The sequence below is a fragment of the Rattus rattus genome, chromosome 8, assembly GCF_011064425.1.
Source record: "Rattus rattus isolate New Zealand chromosome 8, Rrattus_CSIRO_v1, whole genome shotgun sequence".
Classification (NCBI taxonomy): Eukaryota; Metazoa; Chordata; class Mammalia; order Rodentia; family Muridae; genus Rattus; species Rattus rattus.
This window is the reverse complement of record NC_046161.1, coordinates 24721420-24748846: the sequence shown is the minus strand read 5'-3', so window position 1 is coordinate 24748846 and position 27427 is coordinate 24721420. Positions and strand designations below refer to the sequence as shown.

The following is a 27427-nucleotide window of genomic DNA, read 5'->3' as shown; positions in this document are numbered from 1 at the left end:
CTTTAAAGCCTCACAGATCCTGGGAAGAAATCCATTTGGGATAAATAACCCTAAGTCCCTTGCATGCCAGGAACAGCCAGCTGCTACATAGTATATGAACACAGCCTGAAAGACAGAACTGAGTTTGGTTTCTGCCTCTGTTCCTGATCAGCAGAAAGACTTTGATGAAAACAGCTAAGTTCTCCAAAAAAGGGGAGTTTTAACATTTAAAATAGAGAAAGGGTAGTCTTGGGGTTTAGTTGAGATAGCTTTTCGTTGCCAAGTACACCTAAAGGTTGAGTATAGGCAAGGTGAAAAGGACTTAGGTGGTGATGTGTGGAGACCCTGCCTTAAATAATGAAATCCTGGGTAAAATACCAGCTTCTCAAAGACTGTCAACTATAACTGAAAGCCATGTTGGCAAGTAAGTGACTGTCACTATTGGAGAGTCCCAGGGAGGCTGGTGTCCACAGGTGAGAGCTTTTTAATGAAGAGCAGCCTTCCTGAAGACTTGCCTCTAGAAGACCAATTCTTCCTGTGGGCCAAGTCTGCCTTTAAGGAATCATCTCTGTTTACAGTTAACAATGATTCCGTTCAATGAGAATCACTGCCACAAATACCAAGCGTCATTAAACATCCTTTTCAGGGATAAATTGACAGTGAGAATGCGTTATTATGCCCTTTCCCATTATTCCATCCCCTCCTTCTTTACCCTCTTGAATGCTAAAAATTAATTGCTTTCTTCATGCCAGAAGTTGAGAATCATTGAAAAATCAAAGCTGAATTGAGAACGCAGAGGCACAAAACAAACTATGAATGACACTAGACCTAGGGGACAGATGTGCAGACAAACAGAAGTTAGTTTTTAGCATACACTAAGAAAAGAAATGACTGAGTATGTAGGTCGGTGGTAGAATGCTTGCCTACCATGTAGACAGCCTAAGGGTTGACCCACATACAGCAACTACATACACACATGTATATTTACTAAGAGAAAATGGAACTAGAGGGACAGTGGCAAAGAGAAAGATTGCAGAAATATAAAATGATAGAAAAGTCCATTGGCATACACTATATGGACAGAGGAGTTAGGACATATGCAGACTTGAAACTCAGCAAGGGATGATACATCCATAATACACAAACAGCCATAGAAATAAACAAACCAAAAACCCCAAATGAAAAAAAAACAAAAACAAGGTCTCTCTGTGAGAGTTTGTTGAGTTAAAGTGAGTAAATATTGGACTATCAAGAGTTAAATTTGACTGGTGGTTCCGATTGGAATTAAGTCATGTTGACAAATTAGAAAGAGGCCACCATCCTGGCCACCTGTAGACTAGATATGTCCTGGCGTACTCAAGGTGACTCACCTTGTCCAGACCATCAGCCAATAATAAAGTATCCAGATTTACTAACAGGAGCCCCCTGACTAGGTAGAATCAGTCTTCTGAGAGGTTTCAAAGCTTAAATGTAAGGTACATTATATATGATACAGGTCCAGGTATAAGCTTTTGTCTTCCCTTTCTCTTTGCAAATTAAAATGGAAATATGGCATCTTTCATCAGTAATGGTTGAATAAGTATCGGCAATTCTATTAAAATGGAAGATGGGAGGGTGAACCCATTAAAACACACATACACACACACACACACACACACACACACACACACACACACACACACACACACAAAGAAACAAACCCCACAGGCAACTTGAACTTGTTGCTAGCATGAGAGATCAAGGCAATATCTGAAATCTAAGAAGCTACAGTTTTGTTCTGAAATCTGGATGGGTTTATGAGTGCGATTATGAACCGCACGACCTTCCTAATGAGGAACCAAAAGGATAATGATGTTCGTGGTGATTAAAAGAGGAGCAGGGAAATCTAATTAGAGGATGTGTGCGCTGTGCTTGTTGGCGAAACAGAAACCTATTTTCAGCCGTGCTGACTGATGAAGGCACATTCCTCTTCAAAGAACTTTCCCTCCATTGTCTTTAATTACAGTGGAAAAACGTGGCACCGAGTTGTTTTACAAGAGAGATTAAACCAGGTTTTGCAGTAAACTATGACAGGCGGATAAAGAGGCAAACTCGGCAGCCATCTTTGTTTTGTTCCCTGTCCACACCCTATTCTGCTGCTTGCCACAAAAGACAACAGCTTAGCAAGTGACTATCAGAAGTTAATTCAAATCTGTAAGCACATTACAAACCTGAGAGAAGGAAGACTTCTGCCTAAGCTGTGTGCCTATGCTGACATCAGCACACCCCGGGTACTCACTGTTACATTCAAAATGCTTAAGCTAATAGCCAGATGTCAATGATTCACAGAAAGGAGGTGGGGGTGCGAGCCAGTGACAAGGAACCTCATCAGGAATGAAATGTGAAATGTCTGCATTTTTCCCCCCTAATATGTTGACATTTTGCAGGTTGGGAAAAATATAAATGATTACGCTGCTGTCATCAGCCAAAAGCAATGGTATTTCTCTCTGACTCACTCTCTCCCACCTGGATTTAAACTGTGGATTTGTAAAATAAAAAAATCATATACGTTATCAGCAGGAAATGGGCAGATATGTGCAGTTTTTGATGTGTTTGCAAGGATGTCTTCCTAAAGACTGAATTGGAATGTTTGATGCAGTCTGCTGCAGAAGGAGCATGGGGTAGAAGGGGGGTACATTTTAAATTAGAATCTGGCCATATGGATTGCAGGAATGCAAGGGAAAAATCAGAGAAATAGTGGTGTGGCTCCCCTGGAGGAGGAAAAGTACATGTCCTTTGAGTAGCTAGCTGCCCTTTGGTTGGCAAAGGGTTTTAAATGAATAGAGGCTATAACTGATGCCCCCATTGGCTGCAAGATTTATTTACTAATTCAACAAACATTTGCTGGGCAACAACCATTGCAAGACATGGTGCTGCTACATCCTCTAAGTGCAGAAACAAATACAAACAGAATACAAGCCTAAGGGCATGCCACTACAGGAACCTAAAGATGAAGGATTGGCTCTTCAGCGAGGCTCTGAAATGCTCTGCAAATAGGCTGCCATGGAACACACACTTGGAGGATTAGTGTGGCTTTATCAGGCAGAAAAGAGGGCAAATGCTTGTGCATGTGACCCTCCGACATGTGGGAAGAGATAGAAGATATACGGATTAGAAAGAAACATGGGATTATGTCTGGTGTTGCTACTTGCATGGTAGAATGCCTACCTGGGGGACTTCTGTTATACCATTTACATTCTCCGAGCTCAAGGCTCTTCTTCTATGAGATGGAAATAATAAGAACTTCCTGACAATAGATTCTTAGGTCCTTAAGGCCTTATATGGCTGACACTTTCATTCCTCTAGTGTGGAACTTACGTTTTATTATGATGGCCACTGTATGTTTATACACTGTCAGTTCTGTCCCTCCTCATTCCTCATCTTTGGCCTAATTATTGGCACCATCAGCATACAGCAGGCACTAGTGATTCATTTGATGACTAGATGAATGAATAGACAGATACATTGAAAGAAGCACCCTGGTTATAGGCTTAGCTGATGGGCACTGGAGGATGTACAGCCTTGTGATTACCTGGGGGTGGGGGATGGGGAGAGGGAGGATCATCAAGGCTGTGGATATACAGAGTCTCAGTGGCATGCTTTTCTAGTAGGAAGGAAGTTTCAGCTACTAAAATGGCAAAGTCCCTTTGGGGTTTGTGACAAGCCAGTTGGGAGGGGCTACTAAAGAGAAGGAAACCAGTGGGAAGATGATCTCCCTGATCAGATAGATACATGGGGTAGTATATAAACAAAGCAAGTGGATTGGGGGAGGGCACTAAAGTCCATTGTCCAAGGAGTAGAAGTCAAAATTAGGGTGTGGGTTCTAGTAAGAGGGTACAACTAGAAAGTAATACACATGCTGAATTGGGGTGGGGAGACCCAAAGGAAGAAGCATGAGTAGTTGTTTCTCCTTGGGATGCAGGAAATAAATGTGGTATAGTTCTGTTTTCAAGAGCCTTGCAAGTACAGAATCATAAGTAAGACTTGCTCTGTGCCTACCACTTCTCCATGGGCATAAGATTCCCTAAATAACTTGCTTGCGAGTCACACTCCCAGGACCATTTATGAAGACTTTGATTAAGTGGTTCTAGATTGAGGCTTACACATTTGCATTTTCACGACTCTCCAAGTAATGCAGGCTTGAGAATGCAACTCCTATGATGCTTGAAGACACAGATGACCTCTCCAGACCTCAAGGTCACCCTCCCTTGAGACAGACTTATGTGGCTTGTGTAGAGGAGCCAGGAGCAGACAAGGTAGATAGGTAAGAAGGATGCTCTCTCCTGCTCATCTTAGGACTCACAGGAAAGCTTTGGAAGGCAGAGCATGGGGGCAGAGAGGGTGGGGAGGATCCTGAATAAGAAGAATCTAGATGTTATGACACATCTCAGATCTTGAGAAACTGAGGTAAATTGGGCTTAAGGAGGTAAAGGTGCAAGTCCTGATATGAGGAGGTCCTAGGAGCACAAGCTAGAAAGAATCCTTGGGTACTCTGTGCTTCCATTTCATAATGTCCCTGTAGCTGCTTGACTAGAGAGTGGTTGTTGAGGATACTTTGATAACTAAGGAGAAAAAGAAGACACAAGCTGTCTTGTACAGGACACAGTGAGAAGGCAAGATCATTGAATCAGGGCTGTGTGGGGCATGGGGTGAGGGTAGGAGCATTGTGTGGTACAGGGTAAGAAGGTAGGGGAATAGTGTAGGGTACAGTGTAAATGCAGGGCAATAGTGCAGGGCATGAGGTAAAGGCAGGGACATTGAATCGGGGTTGTGGGAAGCCCAGTGTGAAGGCAGAGGTATTGTACAGGGCACCGAGGGCCTTACCCATAAATGTTGCTATGTTGCTTGGACAGGAAACAGGAGCTAGTTACTGCTAGAGTCAGTTGAAGAAACTTGAGTTTAGAAATTCAGTCTGCTATGTAGATTTATCCTAGCTATTAAGTAGGCATTAAAAAGAAGCTAGAGGTTTGGTCACTGGAACTAGAAGCTTCTAGTGGACTATAGGCATAACGGTACTGATGCTTCATATGAGGAAAAATGCCAGAGCTCAGATGTTGCTTTAACTGGAGTGTTTGAGATGACAAGATTCTAGTGAGTTGTCCATATGTCTGATATTTAACTGTTAATATAACTAGTGTTCCTACAATTACACATGTGATATGTGAGAAATCCAGTTTTTGCTCCGAACCATCTTTTGACTTTGTGTACATTTGCTATCCTTCTCTCCTGCAAGTTCTAATAATGTTTCTGTTCATGTCTCATCGAGCACATCACACTGCAGTGCTGGATGGAATCAGGATCCAAATCTTTCTGCTTTGCACTCTAAGGACAGAGGGACAGGTTCTCTTGCTCATGGCCAAGAGGAGGTGGAGTAGGTTGGCACACTGCTGGAAAGTAAGAGATTTCTATAAGAGACATATTGTGGCCAACAAGCTAAACCAGGCCACTGCCTGCTACTCATAGGGTTAACAAGACTTCAGGAGGCCTAGGCTGCCTCTTGAGTGGATGAGTGGACTACATCTATTCAATTAAAGCTAACAAATTCATGGGGAAGCCTGCCTTTCTACTACTTAGGAGTTCTGCAACATCTCTAGTTTTCTGGGTCATATCCCACATTGGTAGAGACCATCTATGATGGTAGGAATAAAAACAGCTCCATTGGCTTACAGACAGTGCACAATTAGGGGGCATGGCCTTTTTGGAGTAGGTATGGCCTTATTGGAGGAAATATATCATCTGGGGAAGGCTTTGAGGTTTCAAGTACCCAAGCCAGGCCCAGTATCACTCTCTCTACTGTCTACCAATCTGGATGTAGAACCCTCAGGCACCTCAGCAGCATTTGTCTACTTGAGTGCCACTATGCTTCCTGCCATGATGACAATTGACTAAACCACTGAACTGTAAGTCAGCTCCAATTAAATGCCTTTATTATAAGAGTTGGTATGGTCATGATGTCTCTTCAATTGAAACCCTAACTAAGATACCATCCTTTGGAAAGGCTCTTGTATTCCCATTGTTTCTCAGATTCAGAACAGAGACATAGAACTGAAAACAAGCAAGCCACCAATATCCTTCTGCCCTTGTACGTTGCTAAGTTCTGAGGAGCTGACCACACCATGCCAGATCTCTCATACTAGGTCTCAGTTTTCCCTGCTGCCCTGGATAGTTTCTTCTCTGCATCCTGCTCCTTCACCAGCTCTAAGGATGTCTGGACCCAAATAGGGTTTGTGATGTAATGTGCTATTTGGTTGGCTCTTCCTGAAGCTTTGTCTCTGAGGCTCTGTGACAAGGAAGTGACTGGTGTGATAAGAAAAGAGCATTACACACTGTCACCAACAACTGACTAGGATGATCACCCACTGCCTATGTTTTGTTAACTTTTTCCAGTCATTTTCTCCTTGTAGTTCCTCCCCCACTCATTGGTTCTATAAGCTTGCATGTTTTTGATATGTTTTTAAATTTTTAAAACTTGCGACTATCCCATTTTTTACTGCTTATTGCTTTTTCATGCAGAAACATTAACAATGTGTGAAGAGAAGCATGAAGTCTTGGGACCACAGAGACAGAGTCAAGGGAGACTGTCAAACACCAGATATAGACCAGACATAGCTTGTGAGAGGTGACACAAACTCATACTTAGGCTTTACACGTGTGTCTGGAAAGTATGAATATATAGGTTAGAGGTGTAAAAGTTGTCTTCAAAGAATTGGTTTCAGGGCAGATGGGTAGAGAAGGGAGAATATGGTCTAGGAGATGACTTGAGTTGACAACTTGCTGATATGTGATTCCATACTAATTGGCCTCAAGCATCATCCATGGGCTGAACTAAAGTAGAACTTGAGAACCAAGGCCCTGGCATTGAAACTTCTGGCTCAAGTCACAGTTCAGCTGCTTACAAGCCAATGGGATTTGAGTTATCTGCCTTAGCTTCAATTTTTGCACATGTAAAATCAGATCAGCACAAATTTGGCACATACTTTAAAGGCTCAGTAACTGAGAGAATCATAAAAAGACCCAGTGTAGTGGTCCTGTACATCTCAGTCATTTGTGGCTATAATTAGGTATACTTATGGGCCATTGAGGACAAGAAAAGTATTGTGGTCTACAGAAAAAGCAGATCAAAAGACACTTTTCTCTATGGCTAAATGTATGGCCATCAATCCTAATATCAGAGCCTTTATGGAGGCCACAGAGGACAACTTACCCTAAGGATCATCATGGGTAAAAATCCCAAGCTCAGTAAAAGAACTTTCCTAAGCAACCATCCAAGGAACAACACAGACTGAACACTAAGACCTGTGGAGACACACCCCTAACTCAGCTAGTCACATCTCAGTTCCTGACAGCTGAACTTTTGGCATCTTGAATAAAACACTTTCATTTTACCATCATCTACAAAATTTTCTTGATTAGATACTATGTGTGGATCTCCAAGTCAGATCACAGATATATAGCTACACATGGTTTCTCTGTCCATGGATCTTATAAAATTTCAGGGAACAAAAGACTTTTATCAAGCAAACAATTTAAATTAAAAGATGCAACTTGAAGGTAAGGGCCATGGAAACAGGGACTCTGGCTGTTGTGTCACACCTGTGTTGTTATCTCTCAGAACAATACTTGTACATGCTTGGGGCAGCTATAGATTATACACTTATTGAATGAGCACTAGTCTTTACTCGCTGTGTGATTACAGTGGGCAAATCATGATATAACATGTGTGTAGTTGGGGGTGTGTGTTGATCTACATAGAGTCTAGGGAAGCCTCCTTTCAGGAATGGACGCTGGAGATAGACTCCAATTAGGTAAAGAAAGACCAGGTGTCTCGGGGTTGGGGATTTAGCTCAGTGGTAGAGTGCTTGCCTAGCAAGCACAAGGTCCTGGGTTCGGTCCCCAGCTCTGAAAAAAAAAGAAAAAAAAGAAAAAAAAAAACCAGGTGTCTCTTAGGCTTCAAGAGTCCTAGAGTTAAAGGACAGAGGAGACTTTAAAGGAAACAAAAGCAGATGTCCTTCTGGTCAATAATTCTTGCAGGTCTATGAATAGGAAGAGGCCAGTTAATGGGACATGTTGGAAGACTGGAAAGAATCATAGCACTCAGCATCTATAGAAAAGGTTCACTAGTGACAGAAATTTGAGGAACTTTGCTCTACTGATAATTCATGATCATTCCAATTTCCACTTAGTAAATTGAGGCCTTCGGTCTTCAGGTGTTCTCGAAGTCATGCATCTACAGTGATTTATAGGTTCCCTTATTTAATCCTCTCATCAGCCTCTTGAGGCAGGTACAAAACCCCCAACAGCCTAGTTGAGAAAAAGAAAGATCAAGGAAGGACTTTGACATGTGGCTGGATTTAGATGTGAGTCTGTGTCTACACTATGAACTGAATTTTGTCCTCCAAGATTTTTATGTTATCTAACCATCAACATGACTATATCTAGATATGGAATCTTTAAGAAGGTACTTAGGTTAAATCAGGTCACAGAGATGGAGCCCCTAGCTAATAGCACTCCTCTTCTAAGAGACACACTAGTCAGCTGGCTGGCTTTTTTTCCCTCCTTTTTCTTCTTTATGGTTTTATTTTTCCACTTTTTAAATTTCAGTTGGAGCTCAGAAGAAAGACTATGTGAAGACAACAAATGCTATTTCTACATGACACAACTCTTTTCCTGTTGACAGTAGAAAAGGACAGGAACTCAAGTACTCAAGTCATCCGGTTATCATTTCTAAGTCCTTCTAGTGGGCCTCTCAACTTCTGTAACTTTCTTAGTCAAAGGAATGAATAAAAGTCATAGTCTGGACAACACTATACTTTCACTCTTTCTCATTTAATGGTGTCATAACTAAGGGACAAGTATTTGTGACGCTCAAGGTTTGGCAGAATATGTCTTTGATACCATGAATCTATGGCTGTATAAATTGACAGTTGGAAAATACAAACGTTATAACTTTCCATAAGTGTGAGATTGATATATTTTAGACAAGTGGTCCGGCTCTCACCTTTGAATGCACAACTGGTAATGCAGCATAGTGTTGTCCAAATGTTTCAGTATGTAAATGAAGGTATCTCTTAGGTTATTTTGACTAGTCTCTGAGTAAACACTCTGGTGCATGATAACATGCTTGTGTCTGGGCTTCATCTAATACTTCCCCTTCCCCTGTATATATTTGTGCATTACACACACTTCTTGGTTCTTTTATTAATCTGTAAAATGGAGGTAGTAACTTGACCCAATCAACTCTGAGATGATGCCACAAAACCAGAAATATTTAATAAAAAATAGATATCACCATTATAAAAAGTAACCCTAAGAACTTCCATTTAAAAATAAAAATTTTAGGACTAAGTCAGCATCCGTTTTAGTCTTGGTAAAAGGAAACAAAACATTCAAAGGAGGGAATTTGTCTCTAGAAAGTCATGTAATAATTTACTTGGTTTCTAGGCTGTGTTCCTGACAATGCACCCCTGTGCAGAAATAACAGAGGTCTCCTCCTTGTAAGCAATGACCCACTAGATGTTTATTATGGGGTGGCAGAGTGAATTCACTTTCTCTGAGCTTCCTAATCAAATCCCCTAAGTGTGTGTAAAAGCCATTATTTCTACATGCTTATTATCTAAATGGTCAAGCCACACCCCTTTGAAATCTCCTATAGAGAACATATTAGGGAAGGAAGCAGGCAAGCCTGTCTTTGAAGGAGGCTTAAAAACACAAGAGCATAGGCATTCAGGCAGGCAGGGGAAGGAAGGAACATGCTGTACCCACCTGCCACTGCTGATGAGGGGCTTATTTCTAAGACACACACAGCACAATGCACACACAATGCAGAGAGAAAACAAAAGACATAGATCACACATTTCAGATGGTTGGTGGACAAAGTTCAGTACATGTCAAGCTTGTTACATCTGAGGTACACATGGAAAAATGAGTCTTTGTTCATCCTGTTCACCGGATGCTTCCCTCTCATTACACCTCAGCAGATAAATATAGACATACACACAGGTATGAAATATTACCATAGGCTGACACTAGTCTATGGAATGAAATGTTGCGTGAGAAGACAGACATAGCAATATGGGAAGATGGAGTAATGAGGGAGAAGGGTTTCCATAGTAGCCATTCATGACTCCCCAGGTTTCTCCATCCATGGAGAGAAACAGACCAGAGTTTTTACAGGGAATAGAAGGGTCTCCTGATGAGGATTTAGCCTTCTTTTCCCCATTTATCCCCATATGAGTTCATGGCCTGGTGGTCTACATGAGAATCAGGATGACAAGAGTTGCTTGGCTGAAAACTAGAACTGTGATCCCAGGAGTATGGATTCTTATTATGGAAGTTATCAATCTTACACGTGTTTCTCCTCTATTCCCACACACTTCTGTCTTCTCATTTGTCTTCAGATGACACTACTGTCGAACCATCCCATGGTTCTCTGTCCCATATGGAATTCACAATCACAGTTGATTCAAAATTTGGTTTACTCCTTTAGAAATGGGGCAAACCTGGCCAAAATAAATCACCTTGGAAATATGACTGCGTGGCATGCCAGGGGAATGCAGAGAGGAATATATTTTAGCTAAGGTGGTAGGTTGAACAATATGGATGGAAACAGGCCAAGCAGATTTTGCCTGCCACCCTCCCAAGCTCCTGGAGCTCCCTCACATGGCCAAGCCCTCCAGATCCAGGCGTCCTGCACTCACCATACAGGGTGATGCTGGCATTGGTGTTCCCAAGCTTGTTTGTGGCCACACAGGTATAGTTCCCATAATCCTTCTCTGAGACATTGAAGAAAGTCAAAGTGGATATGCGGCCTTTGTTCTCAATTCTCACGCCATCCAGGCCAGTGGCTAACCTGCAGTGGAAAAAGCACTATTGGTCTGGATCTGCCAGCCAAGAGAAGGAACAGCACTACAGAGTTACAAAGATGGGTCTTAGAATTACTGCAATGAGGTCCTGCTCAAATGCCCTTTCTTCTGCCTAGCCCAGCCCATCAACACAAGCTATAAGTGTCATATCACCTATTGGGAGGTAAAAATAAGTAAGTAAGTAAATAAATAAATAAATAAATAGTGAATGAATAAATAAATAAATAAATATTGTCATATTCAAAGGACAACTCACTAGAGGCTACCGTGTTAACTAATCCAAGATTCTAAAACAAGGTCAATCCATTTTGCGTTCCCAGCTCCTCTATTTATTTATTTTTTTCTTTTCACTTCTGATTCTAAAAGGAGACTCCATTAAAAGGAGACTACAAAATGTTTTGCATCTGTTTATTTTGCCCCTGTAGTTTTTTACTCTCCTTCCAGGGGCGATACATGATTAATCAGCTCTTCGCCAGAGCTCTCCCCAGTTCCTTCAAGGTACCTGGTATCTTCCTTGAACCACTGGAATTCAGCCATGGGGACAGCAGAGGCTTCACAGCTCAGGATGCCCTTCTGGCCGACTGAAACGCCAGTGTTCTTCGCTTTTGAGATATAGGGAGGATCTGGAGAAACAAAAGCAAGCAAGTCAGAAGAAAAAAATGAAATATGTGATCCCAGAGAAGAAGACACGCATCCAATCACGTGTGACACCCCTTCTCTTAGTGAAACACCCATTTATTTTAGGAAGATGTTATGTGTAAATGTGAAGATACTACATTTAGTCACAGTCCCCACGTGCTGAAAGCTCTGAGAGTTGCCACAGGAAGTTGCTGGAAATATTCACACAGGCCAGGAGCAGAACAACCTGACCAAACTCTGCCCTTCCCATTGGCAGTACTTGGGTGTGGGGACTTGAGGAAAGGGTTGTTACTTCTAGCAGGGTGATTTAATCCTTGCCCTCTTTCCCCCTGAAATTCACGGACAGCCAATCAACTCACAGTTTACAGTGATTTTTACTTTCCGAACATCGGGTGCAGCGACATCGTTCAAGGCGCTGCACTCGTACTCTCCAGACTGGTCGCGTTTGATGTCTGAGATTTCCAGGTATTCATCTTCACTCACAAAGCCCTGGCCTTCTGGGAAGAGAGAGGTGGGCAGAAAACAACATAGAACTGTCAGTTTAGGAACAGAGCCATTACCCAATCTAAGAGTATAAGCTGAAGGGGCACAGCCATTGAACGCGGCTGAACACCCAACAAAGCGATAAGGTGGTAAAAGGTAAGACATTCTCGGATGGAGCCTTCGTTAAGTGTATTTCCAGGTAAATTGCTTTAACTGTTTGAGGGCATTTGATATTAATGGATCACCAATATTTTCTTCAATGATTATTATAAGAGTTAATTAAGAAAATGCTTCCTAAATACCCCAGTACATTAATAAAGGTTGACAATTTAAAAAAAAAAAACCTGTCATGATCAATAGTATAATAAAACACTGCAAGTAGCTAGGTTTTTAGAAACAATATTTTATATATAGAAATGCCTTTGTATATAAAATATAAGCTAACTAACTTCTTGTAGTAGAAATAGATGTAATTTATTTTATATTTTAATACAAATACATTCAACGTTGCTAGTTCACTTTCAATCTGAGACACATAATAAATATCCAGCTCAATTGAGCCATTCCACAATGTATATATAATGCTGCACATGATAAATAAATACAATTTTAGTTGTCACTTTAAAATTTAAAAATTTAAGCTCTAGTGGAGTAGACTTGGGAATTGATGCATGAGTTATTTTGTGTAGACGTAGGCAATGCTTGAAAACTTGTCAAAATAGACATAACTGTAAGTCCACATAGCAATGTACCTATGGACCTACGGTAAATGGAACACTTCAAAGATTTCCTACCTGGTTTTGTGGGTTGTTCCGAAGAACTCAGTCTTATACTATCACAGAGTGAGCGCTTTGGTACTCAGAATAATTGAAGGTTGAAGAAATTGTTTCATTTTCATTTCTTATTGCATTGTTAGTGCAGTCTGGGCCTCATCCTATCCCTTAGTTCATTGCAAGGAAAGGAAACCCTCTTTCTCTTGAGTTCTATTGAAATACTATGATCCTCTGAAAACTCAAACACTAATAAAGCCATAAGGCAGGACCCTTTTCCTTTCTCCCAGACCTGAGGTCAGGTCTTCTGTGCTCCTGAAATTGTGGTTTAAAAGTTTAACAGAGATGAATTGCATTTCCCCTGAGTTGCCTGACCTATGGCAGAATTTTAAAGAGTAAAACAAGAATGAAATCGAACATACACAAATGAACCTTCTGTCTCCACTCTCACGTTTTGGTATTTTGGCAATGAATAAACATGGCAGCTAGGAAGTTTCGCTGTCTTTGGTAGGACTCCATTATTCTCTAAAAGAATGTACTACCAAATCCTTGCTACCATGTAATTAACTGTATTTAACAAAAAAGATGAGCTTTCTACAACGGGTATGGCAGGAGTCTCAAGCAGGGCCAATGTTTTCTTCTGTGGGGAAAATAAGAAAGTCCCAGCTCAGGTTAGACACAAGGAAGGTATAAGGAAAAGCTCTGGCCAGGCTCAAGAGTACTTGAGGAGCCCTGACCTGCAGGATAAAGCATGGCTTTATAGGAGGGTGCATTCCCTTGTGTGGGCAAGACAGGTCTGGGGTGCTCCTTGGGGGCTACCTAAACACTTTCTGAAATAGAGGATTCATTTTCCCTGTCTGCACTGCTGTCTTCATGGGATATATGTATATAACAGCACACAAAGAAGAAAGAGAAGGTGCAATACATATAAAATAGGGGTCGTTATGATAATACTACCTCATTAAATGAGAAAACAGATTCTGTTAAGTTTGTACTAAAGACGAAATGCTTCTCCGAACTTAATTTGCATATAAATTCCTTGGGGTCTTAAAAAATCATAGACTCTCAGTCATTTGGAGTGGATTTTGAATTTCTCACAAGTTTCTAAGTGTCACTTCGCTGCTGGTCTAAGACTACCCTGCGAAAGGTGGCCTGACACAGCCTTCCAACAATGGCAGCATCTGGCAGCCTCCAATACTGATGCAGTCCCAGATAATCACGCATTCACAAAAGACTGTATCTAAGCTATAGTTTGGATCGTAAATGTTGCCTAAAAGTTCATGTTTCAGAAACCCAGTCAAAAAACCTAACACCATTGGGACATAGCATATTAAGAGGGGGGAACTAATGGGATATTTTAGATGGATAAGGTGTGAACTTTGAGGTAATAGAAGACCGTGGCTCCCTGTCCCCAATCCTTTCCTCTCCTGGATATGAAATGGATGGTACAAAACAAGTGGTTTTGTTCCAGATTATGTTTTCACCATGATGTTTCTTACAGGATCAGAGTGAAACAACCAATCATGAACCTTCAGCCCTGAGGCTTGGAGAACCCTTTTCGCATTATCTAATGGTCATCTTAAGGATCAGCCATAGAAATGTGAAACAGCCCTTTCTAATACTGACTATAAACTTCTGAATCTGTGCTTCAGGAAAAAAGGCAGGATACAGAGTTTGAGGGGAGCACAAAATGGGACAAGGAGAAGTTGGAAAAATGCTAACATGAAGACAGCCAGAGAAACAGCTGGAGCCTTCAAGATTCCTTTGATCTACAGGATGGCGAATACACACTGGAAGGGATTTCTTCTAATAAAGGCTACTTGACTGTAATAGTTTCTCTGACAAAAGACATGAAAACAGTAGTTTAGAAAAGTCCTCCAAATTTTCTTTATGTACGATGTTTCATCTCAAGCCAAGGACCCTGAGGTATTATGAATCTGCCCTACTCCTTTGGGCACCCCCATTGAAAGGTTTTAAAAATAATGGTTGTTGCTTTGGAAGGCTAGGAGTATTTCAAAGATGATGATACAGTTCATTGTACTAACTAGATTGAAATTACATAGCTATAAATGGGGTCCTTCATGTACAGTGTGAGAGGATATCTATTCTGACGCAGATGTGCTTGTGGTTGAATGGGCCAACTTCATGGCTCTATGGACACAGTGCAAGTTCTCCTACAATAACGTCCCAGAACAAAGAGATGTTATTTATCACCCAGGCTCACCTCTGTCTTCAGAATGAAGATGTAGACAGAAATGAAGTAAGAAGAAGGATGCTTGGCCAGCTTACTGTTCCTGCAATCAGCAGCACTCATTTAAAGGTAGCCTATTGTGACCCAGAAGTTGTGTTGGACACTTTGTGTTTGTGTGTGGTGGAAGTGGAGGGAGATACAATATAGAAAACAAGAATAATTTCACGAGACCAAAATTTCAAGCAGATTATACTTTGCTCTATCTTTAGCTTGGTACTTCAGTTCCTTGCTATTTCCAGATCTCTCACAGAAGGTAGAGGAGAGCAGGAAGATATCTCACAGCTGGAAGTGATGTAAGTATTAGGGGATGAATAGATCAGACAGCAAGTCGGAGGAGACACCCAGAGGCCCTCTGACCTGCTTCTGCTCCCTTCTCTACTGAGCCCCAGCCTGCTGTAGTAGGCCATCTGTCTTCCTTTCTGTTTCTCCAGGAGACTCCTTAGGGCACAGTTGGAAGGAATAGAGGTCAAGGACTTCAGTCTTCCATGTTCGGGAGATTATTGTTCTAGACAGAATGTTATCTCTTCTCTTTGAAAATCCCTGGGGACAGTTTTAGAAGGTGTCCTTTCCTCTCTTTCTCTCTCTTGACTAGACTATTCAGATCATCAGAGCCACCGTCATTTTCTTGAGGCAAGTCCATCCCAGCTCATCTATGGAAATGATTAAGTCACCTCAGGTGATCCACATACCTTCTATCCTTCTATATGTGCTATTTACAGCAGCAGGTCTATCTACAGAAATTCTCTGTGAAGTTAAATACCAGCACCTGTCACAGCTTTGCCATGTGACCTATCGGGAGATGACACTCAGGAACATGCCCAAGGGCTGACTGAGAGTCTCAGAGAAGTAAATGGCAGGATCTGGAGTATCCGGAGACACAGAGGGATGGGAAATCATGGGATGGGGTGCTCTGAGGAAAAAGAGACAGAAGGAAATAAGAGGCAAGACCACCAGTGAAGGTGGGGGACACTCCACAGAAATTCTTGGTGCTCACATGTGGAGTTTCCATGAGGCCCAGTGAGAGGAGTTCTTGATGATTTCCAGGTGGGCTGAATTTGGGAGGCTAGGCTACACAAGCTGGATGTGCACAGACTTTAGACCCCATCACCTTGCAGCCTCTCTAATCTCCCTCAGAAATCACCTTTTCACTGAGGCTGGCCAGCAAGTAGAGCTATCAAAGAAGAAATGCTTTGCTCCTTTACATGTAGATGTAGCATGTTTATAAGTTAGCAGGAACTGCCTGCCATGCCCCCCGGTAGGTAATCCTGCAGTGTGACTTCCGGAACACAATAAGATCTCAGAAAGAACACATTCCATAGCTTCCTACTGTGAGGTAAATGCAGTGTGGCAGACTGACAGAAGGTCCTGTAGCATAGTGTGCACCAATCCTGACATTCCATCTTCCTCTTCTGCAGGATTTATATTAAAAACTCTCTCTCTCTCTCTCTCTCTCTCTCTCTCTCTCTCTCTCTCTCTCTCTCACACACACACACACACACACACACACACACACACACACACACACACACACGCATAAGAAATGAAAAAATGATTAGAAACTGGCTTTCCATCTTTTAGGTTGGATTAGGGCTGAATGGGAATCCAAGGCTGACCTGGGTTCTTTGCCTGCTAAAGATAGCTCAGATCGCATAGTAGGTACACATGACTAGTTACCTGAGCACTGGCAGAAGACCGAGGCTGAGCAATAGAGTGACCAAAAGTCTAGACTCGCTTTTTTTCCGGTGGCGGCGCCGCGCGGTGAGGATCTCGTGTTCATACTTGTAGCTATGCCGTCCAAGGGTCCGCTGCAGTCCGTGCAAGTCTTCGGACGCAAGAAAACAGCCACAGCTGTGGCCCACTGCAAACGAGGAAATGGGCTCATCAAGGTGAATGGGCGTCCCTGGAGATGATGTCGAGCGACGCTGCACAAGTTACTGGAGCCTGTTTTGCTTCTGGGCAAGGAGAGATTTGCTGGTGTGGATATCGGGTCCGTGTGAAATGCCCAAATTTATGCTATCCCAGTCCATCTCAAAAGCTCTGGTGGCTTATTACCAAAAATATGTGGATGAAGCCTCTAAGAAGGAGATCAAAGATATCCTCATCCAGTACAATCGGACCCTGCTTGTAGCTGACCCCCGTCGCTGCGAATCCAAAAAGTTTGGCGGTCCCGGTGCCCGTGCCCGGTACCAGAAATCCTACCGATAAGCCAGTCTCAAGAATCAGGGTTTACCTTTGTAATAAACATCCTAGGACTTTAAAAAAAAAAAAAAAGTCTAGACTCACATGGACCCAGTACCTACAAAGGTGAGTCAGGAAAGCAATGAGCACACCAGGGAAATCCTTATTTCTACACTGCAGATGTATATCTCCTTATCTAAATCAATGTCTCTGCAATGAACAAATAAGTACCTTTGTCACCAATATCTCAAGAGAGAGGCAAAGTGCGAGAGAAAGAGAGAAATGTTGCTTTCTATGAATTTGACAGCACAAATAGCGTCTCTTTCACCCAGAATCGGTCTCAGCCACATGCCTCCTAACACAAGAGCTCCTTTCTTTATAAAGAATAGTTTTAAAGGTTTGTTTATTTTTACTTTATGTGAGTGTTTTGGCTGCATGCACATCTGTGCCCCACTTGAACACCCTCTGGGGCCAGAAGAGTGAGTGTGTCAGATCACCTGGACCTGGAGGTGCAGGTAGGGTGCTGGGAATGGGACCCTGGGTCTTTTGCAAGAACAGCCATTGCTATAACTTCTGAACAATCTATCTAGTCCCAACAGCTTTCTTCTTTTGCTCCTCAGAAACATTAATAGGAATGAGTTTGGACTGAGTTCAGGTCATAGCATTGGAAATGTGGGTCACCTCAGGTAAACTGAGGTTTGAACTGTTCTTCCTTCAATGGAGTTGCTGTCTATTGTCTAAACCACCTACCCTTGAATGGGAGTGGCACATTCCACTTTTTGACTAGCCCATGTATCTACTGTGTACTAAACATACAACATGTGTGTTCCAGTTGTCCCTGATGGCTATAAGCCTGGGGATGGAGCCTAGATGATCATTTCCCTTATTCGCTTGCCCCACATACACTACTAGTATTTGCCTATCCCTTCTCTTCCCTTCCTACTGATAATAGGTAAGCCTAGGCTTCTTAATTAGAGGAGTGTAGACTGCAGCTACCTTACCTGCTCCAGGCTCCCAGATACACTGTCCCCTTCACTGCGCTGGAGTTAATGAAAAATGTGATAAACCCACGATTTCCTTCTCTCTTAATTAATACAAGCAATTGAAATGTGCTAAAGTAATTTTGGTTGGGAGACGGAGCCCCTGGGTCAACGACTCCCTTGCTGGCACTGACGAAAAAGTGCTTTGTCCTGGGCTCAGAGAACTTTGCTCAGGCTGTCGCTGCCAGCACCTGTGTGCTGGCTGCCTTCCCTGTGGTGACAGCAAGCTGGGTGATGACAAGATCAGCGTGCTCCTGTGAAAGGTACCTGAGCTCCAGTGGGGGCTCGGGGGAGGAGCATGCCAATAAGTTGCTGCAGCTGTTAAGTCAGTAGGTCTCTGAAACCCTGTTTCCACCTTCTGCTTGGGGAAACTGAGGACCACAGAAAAAGAAAATGAGTCAAGTAGCTCATCTGAAAGGAAGTAAAGATTCTTTATGGCATATGGAGTAAGAGAAGGGGGTATCCAGGAACTCACATCAAACCCAAGAGGAAGTGCCTCAAGCATAAGGTTTGTTCTGTCTCCTATCAGCCTTGCTCAAGGAGCAATTTGAAGGTGGCCTCTTGTGCCTGTGCATGTAGGTTGTATTTGGGGTGGTTCCCAGGCATCGGATCCTTTTCAAAGCTCTCAGGGTATTTTAAGGACTAAGCAGTGATGAGAATCCATGGTCATTAATGAGACGTAGTGCCTTGGCTTTCCAAGTCCTTGTCTTGTTCATGCACATTCCTTATCTAAGATGTCACTCAGGACCTTGGAACACAAGAGGCTATGCATAGCTCATTGTATTTAGATCTGTCCACTGTTGGTGTCTGGAAAATGATGTCGTAAAGTTGGCATCAGAAGTTTTATTGCTGTGGTACAAGGTACTGACAGTCAGGGTGGTGCTGGAAGTGTCTATTGTCTGTCAGTCTCCAGTACTTAGAGTGCTCCAGATATTCCACAGAGAGAGTAGCCTCTCTCTCCAAAGCACAGTGAAGATGCCTATTAACTGAGGTGGGTTACGTTCTCTTTTCTAAGTTTGGATCAGTGTATGTAAGAAGAATTATGGTATAATACTTTTAAAAATTACTTATATATTGAGATTATAATGTAATTATGTCATTTCCTGTTTCCCTATTCTCCCTCTAAAACTTTCCATACACTTCACCTTTTCCTTTTGCAAATTTATGACCCTTTTTCATTAACTATTGTGTATATATATATGCATATATATATATGAATGCTGGCCACAGCTTGAGGGAGGTCGGACCTATTGTTATTCAATACCAAATTGGTCAGCCCTGAAAACATACATGCAAACAGCATTAGATATACTAAGCAGGTTGTAATTATGTATTTAGGGTACAGGGCTCTAGAACACAGATGATACTGTTGTCCTATTGATTGTCATCCTGATGATTGACACACATGCCTGCGAGGCTGTGACACATTCCTTTAAATGAATGTATGGGACATGTGCCAGGGAAAAGACAGAGAGAAGCAGACAGGGATAGAGGGGAGGGAAAGGAGAGGAGGGAGAGGGAGAGGGAGAGGGAGAGGGGAGAGGGAGGGAGAGGGAGAGGGAGAGGGAGAGGGAGAGGGAGAGGGAGAGGGGAGAGGAGGGGAGAGAGGAGAGGGAGAGGAGAGAGGAGAGACCCATCTACTGAGCACAGTAGTATGCTTGGGTTACTAAAACATAGCTATTGAGTTGGGCATGTGACACACCAGCACTTTGGAGGAAGAGGCAGAAGGAAGGATGCTAGGTTCAAGTTAAAAGCTATCACGATCTACGCAGAGTTCAAGCCCAGTCACGGTTATACAGCAATACCCTACCTATAAAAAATAAAAGTATATAGCATTTGCATGTTAACCAATAGTCTAGTATAAACTACACAAACAACAGTTCAGACCCAAACAGTGTACAGATGGGAGACAAGAAATAAGCACTTTAAAATTGCAGAGCCTACATGGCTAAGTTATTGACAAAGTGGTTTAGAATATTTGAAAGCTGTTATTTACTTTATAGGCTTTCTTCTTATTATTACTACTAATTACACTCTGAACCAAAAGTTATTATAAACGCATAGAAATGCAGGTAATCCTGAACAGGAAGAATAACAGCAAGCAACAGGGAGGTAAAAAAAAACAAAAAACAAAAACCCACAAAAAGCACAAGGCACTGAAGAGACACTGTATTTTCTCTGTACATGAATTAGGAAGGTTAGATGTGATCCTTGTCTTGTCTAAGGGGGCACTGCCTCTCACCCAGGTCCAGCTTCTTCAAGAAAACAGCATCTTAGAAGAACAGAATCTCTGCAGTACTGTGAGGTCCATGCCTATAGTACACCAGGAGTGGTGAGGGTACTCACTTAGTTGCAGTGGCTTCTTGACCCACAAGAGAGCTCAGTGTCAAAATTAGTCAAGGTCAGGTAGTACACAATGATGCCAATGGTTTCAAATAGCAAAGCAATATGTGGGTGTTATGCTCCTTGGTTTCTTCCTTAGTTCTATGTATTCAAACTCTTTATCCCTATAAGTTAGCTTAATCTTGCTCCACACATGTCCTTAGTGCCCAACAAAGGCCCCTCTTTATGATGGTGATATCATATGGCTACAGTGAAATGGTGTTCAGTGCCCTAGTGACAATACATGGCATTTTTTCATGTGTTTGAGGTGAATGATGTTTTGTTTATATGATATTTCCAGTGGAATGAAAAGATACTACATACAACTACATACTGTACATAATAATTCACAATGACAGATAGTGGTTACCAATTTGTGTTAATGTACTAAATTTCTATTGTTAATTTAGCACACATATGGCCTATTTCCAAAAATTTTCGCTATCAGTAGCTGGCTGTATCCACCAGCATCGGCCTCTTACACCTTCAGCTTGCAGCATGCCTCGATGGCACTCTAAGTCTGTGTCTGGTCCATGTGCTTTATGATGTTTACGCAGCAGTGACCTACATCCCCCAACTGTGTATTTCTTAGAACATGTCTCCATTGTTCCCAGGTTGCTTTTGTCATTTTTGTAGACTGTTTTCCTGGGAAACGTCTGACATCAGGCTTTGGGGTCCATCTGCCTTTGCCGTCAGTGAAGCTGGATGAGCCCTTGGTTTTCAGTGCAGTTAGAGGCAGTGGTTTTGCCTCGGTGGGCTCTAGACCGTCAGATGCATGAGTTGTCAAGAAAGACCCGGCGTACAATTGCTCTCTGAAAGCTCAGCATCCAGCAGCTGTACACTTTTCTGGTAAGATAATAAACGAACAGCTGGAGGCTATCCCAGTCAGAGAAGCTGCATGATGGGAACACAGCTAGAATCTAAAGAATCCTACAAGACAAGGCAGACTAGAGACATCAGAGCAGCACCTTCCTGAAGTGGTTTAGATGGGCTCCAGTATTAAAGGAAGCTGCCCTGGGGCCTTTCCAAGCTGTGGGAGGGAAATGTCCTTCTGAGGAAGGACAATGCCCCCGTTTCATCAGGGGAGGCCTGCACCTGTGTACGGCCTGACTCCACCCACTTCATCTTTCCTTCTTTTGATTCTTAGTTCCCAACAGCTCAGCCATGTGACGGAGATGTAAATGAACAACGCTCATTAATATTTTTTTGAAATACTCCTATTAGCTATCAGGCAAAGTATCCACTAGCTCAGCCCAATTGACAGGCAAGCGACAGCCAGGGACATTCTGCACACTTGGCAGAGCAGAAAGGTCAGAGCTCTGAAGCGTCTCGGGGAGATAGGGCTGTTCACACACTTGGTGCTTGCCCCAGCAGAGAGGAAAGGAGAGAGCTATGCGTGCATTCAATCCGAGGTCTGCTCCTGAGGCAGGAGGGGCTTCGTACAAACTGCCTTCTCAAGGGCTCTCCTCACCTAATCTTTGGGCTGTTTAATGTGATTACCTAGTTCTTGCATCTGACTTCAGCTGTGATTAAGCTGACCTCTACCCAAACGCATCTGTCTTCTCTTGGTGCAGTCACCTTTGCACCATCCTGTCCTCATGACCTTCTTTGACTCCTTGTTGCTAGGTAGAAATACTGGAGCCAACACTGAAGCAGATATTAGAAGGCCTGCGTTATCCTTTGAGTTTTATTACTAATATGCTATGAGGTTTTGAGTAAGTATATTTTAGAAATCAAAGTCTCAATTATTTTTTTTAATCAAATAAAAAATGTCATGGAATAATCAAGAAGGTCACTATCAGTTTCAATGTTTCACAGCCTCTGCTAACCTAGCAATATGGTCCATGGCGAGAATCCCACATAACTCTTTAAGTTCTAGAACTCTGATGATAGTTTTGATGGATGGAGTTCCAGGACAGGAGCCCTGGCTCTCCCATCCAGCCAGGGGCACAAAGTGCCCACAGTCTGGCAGGTACACTGTAGAACTGACCAATGGTGGTTCGTTATATAGAGTGCCATGAAAATGCAGGCCCAAGAATCCAGACAGTACTACAAGGGCAAGGTGGCTCGCTCTATCACTGCTTTAGCTGCCTCCTGATTGGGGGGTGGGTGGGGGTGGATTTTGACAATTACAAAGGACTGTGTGTGTCTGAAGGTAATGTCCTGTGTTAATGGGGAAATTAATTCTTTCCTTTCTATGTCTCCTATTCACACAGATTTTGACAAGTAGCTATTCTATCTCTCTCCTCCATGGGTAGATACGAATAATGTCTTATAGGTACAAGTAATCATCCACTTATGTGATTTGAGGCCCATTTACATGGGTCTGAGGGTACATTCCTGATGTCGGAAAAATGAGCCTTTTCTGCTTTCTGCCCTTCTTTGTCTTCGCTAAAAATATCCCTTCACAGTTCCATGGTTCTCTTTGCTAACCCTTCCTAGCAGACAGCTGGTGTCGAAAGGAGGCCAGGAGCACTTAAGATGGGAAACAATATTTGGGTAAGACCTCCCTGAACACTTGCTGGTTCCCTCTACTAACAACATTGATCAAGGGCTACACTGGGTCAGACCAGGTCCGCAGGGTATGAAGCAAGACAAAGAGGTAAGGTTCTAGTCCTTCCATGGTTACTCCCTATCCTGGATTCCAGCTATCCCTTCACTTCACCCAGTTTCTCAGTTTTTGCCAAATGATATGTTCAGACACCTTATGTCTGAACATGGTCCCTTGGCCATTGTTATTTCCCCATTTTGCTCATGATGGTCCTATATGTTTGGTGAGTAGGGCCTCAGGTAATATGTTACCTGACCCCTGGGCTGCACCCAGGATTTATGAGGACTGAGTTTGTATACAGTGAGTTGTGGATATGTGAATCCTGCTTCTGTGTTAGAATCTTGAAATGATTTCATTTCTGGAAAATTGAGTTGCTGATGTGACTGAAAACTCAGGCAAGCCAATCTGGAAGCTCTGACCCAGGCCCTGTTGACCATCCACCTAATGCTGGTATTTTGCATTTAGTGGCCACTCCCCTCAGGACCTCTATCAGAAATTGCATGCCTTACTAAGAAGGGATTTTTCCAGTCTCTAGATACTTCTCATAACTCAGATGTTCAGTTTGATGTCTGTTAACTTCTCTCTGAGATACCTTTCTTTTCTAGATGACAATAGCATCCCAAGAGTTAAAGAATAAGAGAAGGGAGGGTTCTTAATAACATGCCCAGAATTCTCGAGCTTGGACCACAGTGATGGAGACATCAAAGGGAGGATTGCTTCCAAACCACACAGAGCAGGTATGAGTGCTTAGTACCTGCACTAGCAGATCTAGAGTAGGATACATAGACAAGTGATATTTAGACTTTTGAGGCTCTCACAGACCAAGCTTCTAAAGAGTTTGGGTAATGAGAGGCCAGCATTGTAGTGTGGTCTTTGACTTATTTTCTTTGCTCAACTCCAAACCTTGTGTTTCAATTATAGAGTATTTAACCTAATGACAAGGAATGCACTTAATGTAAACAGCAGTGTGGCATCTATTGTATATATAGTATGCACATATGTCCAAGCAGCTGCACATGAGCTACAAAAGCATCGCAATGGAGAAACAGCCAGTACAGCATCGGAAATGGGCAGCCATTCTTCTTACAAATATCATATGATTTAGAAAATAGACTCAAGAACACCTCTGTCTTTCTTCACTATCTTGGCTATGCTCGGTCTCCTGTTTCCCTATAGACAAATAAAAGGGGGCTAGGTTGGATCATGTATAAAATGTTATTGATAGTCAGCAGCTAGTTTTCAAAAGTAGTGTGTATGCTTGGCAGCCATTGACGTGTGTGTGTGTGTGTGTGTGTGTGTGTGTGTGTGTGTGTGTGTGTGTGTGTGTGTGTGTGTGTGTGTGTGTGTGTGTGGGTGTGTGGGTGGGTGTGTGTATGGTGTGTGTGTGTGTGTGTGTGTGTGTGTGTGTGTGTGTGTGTGTGTGATGCTCTGTGTAAGAAAATAAGGGAAAAAAATCTTATCTAGATCTCACGTGAAATAATATATACAAAAAGATAAGGAAGCCACCAAAGGTTGGAGCTTAGCAAATCAGAAGATAATTTATCTTGAGAACAAAACAAGTGATATTTACATTATTAAATCACAATTACAAAGCAAATCAGCTGCAGAAGAGAAGAGATCATTTCCATCAATTATTACTGAACTGAACATAATTTTTCAATCACCGGCAGATTGTAAATGGGGGCTGTGGCTCATCCAGGAACTCTTCTATCACAGGAGTTATTAATCAGGTATTAACTTTGTCGAATTAGCAAGGACACCCACAGGATGGGGAGGGAAGCAGGATACTGGGTGGGCAGGAGGTGGCAGCCAGGTTAATTTCTGAGATGGAGGCACAGAGCATTCTAGAAAAACCAGGGTCAGCCACCTATGCAACTCGTACTGCTGCCGTGTCGAAGGAAGCACTTAACTCTGCTGCTCTCATCCACCAAAGATCAACACATGACCAGACAAACATAAAGAAGTAATGCATAATTCATTGGCCCTTTAACTGTGTCCTAGGAGTGCTACCATAATGACAGTGTGCTACGTCCCAGTCTCGGAATGCTCCTGCCTGGGGTACAAATGAAGCTGCTGACTTTGTTGTGGCTTCTCTACCTAGGTCCCTAACTCAGGTTGTCTTGGTCTTTGGGTTACATAGAAGCTGCATCCATAAGAAGCTCAAAAGGCTGGTAGAGACCTTTCCGTGCCCTTTGGTATGCTTGGGTTATACAATGTCTTCTTTAGGAGTAAAGGATCTATTGGTTCTGTTTTCTATTGTTCAGCATTTGATTGCTTTTCCAAACTCTGACAGTTGGATTTCCCTGCCACAAGAGAGGGTACTCCAACTCCTTAGCTGGTTTGCTCACTGTGGGGACTGAATCTCTCTGCCTTTGGATCAGGACTGGTGATTCTACTGAAGAACTCGATTCTATCTTGCTCTCAGAGCTGTGAAAGGCTGAGAGCCTGGCTCCTCTTTTTCCCCTGCAGGTGCCAGGCAGGCTTCTGCATTCTCACTGCTGGGCTTGGTAATGACTGTTGTCCTGGGGTACAAGGCTGTTGCTAGGCACCCAGAAGATTGCCACCATCCTGGCTATTGTTTCAAAGAAACAAGGCAAACAAAGAAGGTAGCTGTTGAAGGTGGGCATGAAACAGCCAGGGCACGGGCAAGGTCTGGGTGTGGGGTGGTCCAGGTGACTTTTAAGTAGCTCTTTGTGCGTTTCTAATGTGCACACCAGTGAGCACGGGTACTTCAGACTGTGGAACATTGAAGCTAGATCTAGAAACACCAACCTTTTCTCTCCCTCTCTCCCTGCTTTATTTCTTCATAATAATCATTGAAAATTGGAGACTTTGTCTTCAGCATTCTGTATACTCTCACAAAGAGAATCAGCCTCCTGAATGAATAATCCAGGTGAGCAGGGTCTCATCAAATTAACCACAAGCGTGCAGATCATCCCTATCCTCGAGTTGTATTGAAGTGGAATTCCACATTATCCCTGTGCCTACCTTTGCCCTGGGGTAACTCTGACCCATCCTTCAGCCCGGCACTGGAGTGGTCCTTTGCTATAAGACATTTCCTTTGTGGGTCTCCAGGTGCTTTCTCAATCTGCTCATCCTGGTTTCTTCCCCAGCATTTGGTTTCTATGAAATGGATCAGCTGGTTTAATGACCTTTGGCTTGGGTTTGAAGTGTCTCAAGCAAGGTCCAGCAACTGATCAGATGCCGGAAATAGCTCAGATATTTATTTCTCAGTTCAAGAAACTTTATCATAGCTTTGTCTCTTGCCAAATTCTCTCGAGTCCACCTTTCAATTCAACCTTCCCCTTATTCATCCAGTGTCTGCCTCATTGTTGTACCCTCTGTACCAGGATCTAGAACAGCCTTGTTGGGATTAGCTAGCAACAATGCACAAAGTGTCTACTTTCTGTTCATGCTGCTTATCTTTTATAAGTAATCTCTTTATCAAGCCTGTTCAGAGTTATTTCAAGTTGAACCCACCATCTCTTTCCTTATGGATCCAAACGACATACCTTACTATACCAGGAAGTCCTTGATGTTCCTCCTCTGAGTTTCCATACCACTTACGCCTATAATCTTTGTAATATTGTCCCCAGGGATATTTGACAATATGCAGAGACATTTTGGTCACCAAGTAAGATTGTGGTGAGGGAAGTATGCTTCTGTAATCCAAGGGGTGGGGGTCAGAGAGATTGCTAACCATCTTTTACATCTTTTCCAATTATCTGCAATTAGAAACTCTCACCAGTACTGCAGTTGAAAACAGCGCTTGAATGGTAAATGCCTGTTTCATTACCTGCGTGTTTACCCTAATGATGAAGGAGGAGGAGGAGGGGGAACAGGAGGAGGACCAGGAGGAGAAGCAGAAGCAGAAGGAGAAGGAGAAGGAGAAGGAGAAGGAGAAGGAGAAGGAGAAGGAGAAGGAGAAGGAGAAGAAGGAGAAGTAATGTGAACTGGGAGACCACTTAGCCCATTCCCTGGCTTCTCAGCGTCTAATGCAGCTCATAGAGTATGCTCTGCTTTCACAAAAGAGCTACTGGAAAACATGAAAATTAAACAAATCCACCAACGAATCACAATGATGCTACTCTGCCACCAAGTCACCCAATAGTGGGGACAAGTGAGATTATTCAGAACTAAATATAAGCCTCGCAGGAATGGCCCATGAAATTAGATCTTGATTTTCACCAGGGTTTCAAAGCGAAAGAAGATCCACTTTAGCTGGGTCAGGACTGTATAAAGTGCTTCTGTTC

At 42.7% G+C, this 27427-nt stretch overlaps 1 protein-coding gene and 1 pseudogene across 6 annotated transcripts in view; one reads left to right on the top strand and one right to left on the bottom strand.

Annotated features, from left to right (window-relative positions):
* Opcml (opioid binding protein/cell adhesion molecule like) overlaps positions 1–27427 on the bottom strand; it is a 1104634-nt gene that overhangs the window by 10753 nt on the left and 1066454 nt on the right. For 2 of the 6 annotated variants that reach the window (XM_032909451.1, XM_032909449.1), the window contains 4 exons: positions 11879–12016; positions 11383–11503; positions 10716–10867; positions 9781–9807 (listed from right to left, as the gene is read on the bottom strand). In XM_032909451.1, coding sequence (XP_032765342.1) covers positions 9781–9807; positions 10716–10867; positions 11383–11503; positions 11879–12016 — 438 coding nt within the window. The remainder of the gene's footprint in view (positions 1–9780; positions 9808–10715; positions 10868–11382; positions 11504–11878; positions 12017–27427) is intronic. The other 4 variants (XM_032909454.1, XM_032909452.1, XM_032909450.1 and 1 more) reach the window with 3 other exon arrangements.
* On the top strand, positions 16775–17288 carry LOC116906669 (annotated as a pseudogene).